General features: G+C 38.4%; 1 protein-coding gene across 1 annotated transcript in view; it reads right to left on the bottom strand.

The window, feature by feature from the left end:
• Positions 1-4,739: 4,739 nt before the first annotated feature.
• Positions 4,740-4,936, bottom strand: part of LOC118738288 — a 1,979-nt gene continuing 1,782 nt past the window's right edge. Inside the window, exon 4 of the mRNA XM_036469213.1 lies at positions 4,740-4,823. Coding sequence (XP_036325106.1) covers positions 4,740-4,823 — 84 coding nt within the window. The remainder of the gene's footprint in view (positions 4,824-4,936) is intronic.

The raw sequence follows: 4,936 nt of genomic DNA, 5'->3' as shown, positions 1-4,936 counted from the left end.
TTTTTGCGATGTTGCTTTGACCAGGGCATGAACCCAGGCGCTGCGGAATGAGCGCTTACCACTGCACCACAGCGGCCGCTTTTGTTTCGCGACCAAAAAACCTCGCCATTTTTCTTTCTCATTTGGCAAATTGCGTCAGCTCTTCAACCCAAGCACTGCTTGCAGGCACTTCTGAACTTTTTTGCGTTCGTGGGCGCCAATGAATGGTTGCCGATTCGAGGGATATTTTTACAGGGTATGACATGACCAAGCCAACGCTTTCGTGTTTTTATACTCTAAATTATTTCCATGGCGTTACAGATCTTTTAAATTCCGTTATTCCATTCGCATGTCGCCCCTTCTCTCAATGGGTAGGTTTAGAAGACGCAGCAGTTGAGCGCACCCGTTGCTAAAAAAATCAGTGATCGTTATGCGTCTTCTCTCTCTCTCTCTACTCTCAAAGGTACACACCAACATGTTGTCTCAAATAGTCAAAAAATATTAGGTGTGTACTCGTATTGAGAGGACAAAATTCTTCCGCAGCAAAAGTTCTGAGAATTTAGCAGCATTCGCTCTCAAAGAGACGAAATATCAACAGTAGTACGAGAATGCAAAATTTGCAAAAACTTGCAACCTTCGAAACAGCTGATCACTTGCACAGTTGCCACTGGTGATTAATTTGGCATTTTTTTTTCTGCTTGGTGCATTTTCCCCCGATTTGGCATTTTATACCATTGAATAGTTTTGGATAAGGAAAACCTTTTTAAAATACGAATTAATTATATCGGAATGAATAAGTTATTTTTCTCATAATTATTTGTGGTATCATATGGTGACGCATTAAAAACAAGAGTATCTCCTCCAAACACCCATCATTGATCCAAAAAATGTAATAGATATAACCGTGATAAAAACATTAGAAGGTAAAACCATTCTCTCAATTCGTTGAAAATAGAAAAATTAAATTGGTCACAATTGTTGTTGTTTGAGATTAAAAATGAGAATGTGTGTGTGAGCTTGAGTTCGGATTTTAAAATTATAATGTTGGCAAACGTCAGACTGCCTCTCAATGAATTTAACTTGTAATATTTTTATCATGGATATAGCTACAGATGTAGCTTTAAAATTATAAAATTTTCATTTCAATAATCTACCTACCAAAACCGAAAACTTCAGCAAAAAAACATTGCAGCATGCTTCATTTAAATCTATTTTGGTATATTTAAAGGAAAATTATGGTACACACGAAAAATGTCATACGGCAACCATAGTCAGCACACACTAAAGTAAACAAACTGGAGATTATTAGCAAATTAACGTAAAATAAACTCAACAAACTCTTTGGCTTATTAAATTTTCGCACTTTTTATTTGTATACTAGCAATAATAATAAAATTTGCAATAAATAACTCAAAAAGGCCATATTTTCTTTTGTTTATTTACAAACATGTGTTTGTGATCAGCCGATTTTCTTACTTGCAAGTTTTAGCTGGGAAAATTTTTCCAGCAGAAATTTGCAGTTCTCTTTCACATTTTGTTCTCTCAATTTCTCCTACTTTGCAAGTTTTTTGGGTACGAGAACGCAAAACCAGTAAAAGTTTTCTAAAACTTTAGATAGTTGGGCGTACGAGTACACTCTTATTATGATCATCTAACACGCAACTGTTCAGTTGAGTGAACACAACAACGCGTTCAGAAGGTGCAATCGCAACAGTTAGTGAGCTGTTGAGCCTTCTGAACGTGCCCAATGTTTCTATGCATATCCAGAGATGTTCTTCAGTTCAGCCTAGGTTTTACTAGTTTCTCTTATCGCGCTTGGACCAGGCCAGTTTAGTTTAGACCATAACGGCATATCCCATATCGCGAGTAGGTAGAGCTACATAAGTTATTCTAAGCAAAACTAGTTTGTCCAAAAATCGGGTTTGACCGATAACATATTTATTAGACTAAAGTTCTGCCCAACAGCTGGCACATGTGCCCTACTAGCTCTTCGCCTTCGAACACCTCAGCAAGTATTCCGCCACCTCATTGGGCATTGCTGGTTTTCAGCCGCATTATTGCTATTCTTACCTGTTTTTTTTTTTTAACGAGTGGAAGACGTTAGCTTCGGCTTCTATTTTTCGTTGAACACGTCATCCGTGTCGCGTATTTGAGCTTGAGGTAGGTAAGGTTAGGTTATTCTGGCGGACTGAGGGGTCACACATAGACCCTCTTAACGGTCCTTAGTGAGGTCAGGTCCTATTCTTGATGAGTCAAAGAAGGCCAAGTAGACTCTCAACTTGATTGGACCCTGAGCAGTTCAAGCGCCTTTATTTCTGCTTGACTGTACGGATTTATTTGCATATATAAGGGGTTACGTTGGAGTTGCACCATGCTCTCGTGTAGGCTAGCTCCGCGGCTGTCCCCAACGCAAAAGCAGAATACTACACCACATCAGGCATATTAATTGACTGCCTAATACTTAGCGCATTACAATAGATTCCAGCCATCACTGAAATAATTGTTTCAGATACATACGTCTTGGAATATGTTACAGTTCGGTTACTGTGTTCCAGGCCTATATGACACCCTAGCTTCTCGCGCGAAACTTTCTCTTCCACATGAAGCACGCTGATTTTTCTGCAACATTTGCCGCAATTAGGTCGATGTGTGGCAGATATAGAATTTTCTTGAGAGCAGGCGCTGGTGTATGTAGTCCTGTTATACATAGCGCAACGAATCGTTATACCTTCGCCAATGGTCCAGCGTACGTGGATTTCTATGTTACAGTTCACCATATTAAATCAACAGAGAGCATGTCTTTCGACATTATTCTCTGTATTCAATATCCGTTTCTGTAGTTATTACTTGCGATTGAAATGTCGACTCTGCGAACCTGCCATAGTATACGCGTACTACGTCATTTCGGTCATTGCGCCTCTGAATATAAACCTTACATACTAAATTTAAATAATTTGGTTTACCAAGAAAGTATGACCATGGATGGGACGATTCAAGCCAAACCGATATCTCGGGAGAACAAAGTCTACATCAAATAGGATCAAAATAATGATAATTATCTTGACATGAAACGGATACTGAAAGCGTAGTTTTAATTGCGGAACGTTGAAACTCAGTAGATCTCAGTGCTCTATTATTTCTTTTACAGCAACTAATAATTTTACTTTCATTTTTTTTCGAATAAATAGTTTTGAACAATTAAAAAGTTTAGGGATACATACATACATATGCAGATCTGTAGTTTCCCTGCAGAAAATCTGACTAGCTTAGAATTAGCGTAGAACTAGACCTTTTCCGACAGTACTGTTGAAAACTCACAACTGCGCCTCTTCCGCGATTTGCACTCGCGACCAACCAAGCTTGAGTCGGAAGTCTTCTCGCCGAGCTACTTTCGAATTGTACACGTAGTGAGTATTTGCACATTTACACCGCTAGTTTTAACTTTCCCGCTCTGAATCCGTTTTGCACTAGTTCTGATATACATATGTAGTTCGGAACTAGCGGGGACCCGGGATTAACATCGTTAGTATATACATGGTATTTCGTATACAGGGTATTTCGTAGTCGTCTAGTACAATAGCCAACCTTTGGTCCAACTCAACTGTCCCGCTCTGCATCCGTTTTGCACTAGTGCAGTGATAGTTCTGATATACATAGTTCGGAACTAGCGCTTTGTTAGACTCCCTCTAAATTTTACTGCAGAGTTGTTACATCGGTTTTGCGAACTGACTTAAAAATTGGCGTTATCGACGCCACTTTCGAGTGATCGATAAATGTACCTTAAGCAAGTGAGAATTTATTTCAGCGGCACACAAAATGAAGAATTGCAATTCTTAAGTATATGTATATAAACAGAATCCATCTACATATATTACATTTCATTGACGTTTGTATTGCGGAAATGCCATTAATATCACTTAACTTTGTTACAGAACGAGACCCAAAGTCGACTGTTTATAGATGTCAACATCTAGCATAAATAAGTACCACTTAGTAGAGTGGTTAGTATCAACGATAAAATTAGATTTAAAAAAGAGTACTTTCGACCAACCGCCACACATTTGGGAATATTTGAGGAACCTTTTTTCGAATATATTTATTTTTAAGAATTTGTCAAGGACATTACAACTGGTCATGTTATGAATATATTTTTCTTTTAAGGATAAATCTTTGGTGGCTTTCTATAAATGAAAGAAGTTATTTCTCTGATTCTTTAATTTTTTTAAATCTTTATTGTACCAGTGTAACTTTTAAATGCAGGAAGAAATGAAAGGTAAGCGCAAAAGTTTTGAAGATTTCAAACAAGCAAGCTTCAAATCACTGTGCGACACTTTTCGACAGAAACGCTGATTTCCAATCTATTTCAAGACTTTTTGCATTCAAGGAGTAAAAATTAGTATCCCGAAAATTAAAAATCACATTGTTATTAAAATTGGAGAGGTTGTTTCACTTGCCTTGAGTAAAAACACAATTCTCGCCTCTCACCAAGATAGAGGAACATAGTTCAGCCTTAGGACCGCTGCAAAAGTTGTTTTTCAACCAAGGTGACTTGGCTTTTGCAGCATCGCTGGACAGATCCCGACTAGTTTAAGATACTTAAATTCTATTTTGCAGTGCGTGATTAGGAGGCCGGGAATATTGTCAGGTTCGGCTCCCGTGGAATTGTTGATAACAGCGCCATACAGAAATGCCGCTCGTTGCGTGGCCACTTAAATAGTATTTCATACCTTTTGATTTTAAGCCGCTCACCCCTTAGCTGTTCATTGCGTGGCCTCATTGCGTTGCCGCAAAGTACTTCCACGATTCCCTCTTCGCTCTTGGAGCTTTAGATACGCATTATTGAACTATTTAAATGAAATAACAAGAATATTTTAAAGTGATAGATCTATGATAGATAGATCGTGCTTGGCGACTTCAATGCCAGGGTGGGCAAAGAAGGGATCTTTGGAACCACCGT

The sequence above is a fragment of the Rhagoletis pomonella genome, unplaced genomic scaffold (assembly GCF_013731165.1).
Source record: "Rhagoletis pomonella isolate Grant_MI unplaced genomic scaffold, Rhpom_1.0 Rhpom_scaffold_00004, whole genome shotgun sequence".
In the NCBI taxonomy this organism is placed as follows: Eukaryota; Metazoa; Arthropoda; class Insecta; order Diptera; family Tephritidae; genus Rhagoletis; species Rhagoletis pomonella.
Note: the sequence above shows the minus strand (reverse complement) of the source record. Positions and strands in the feature narration are given on the sequence as shown.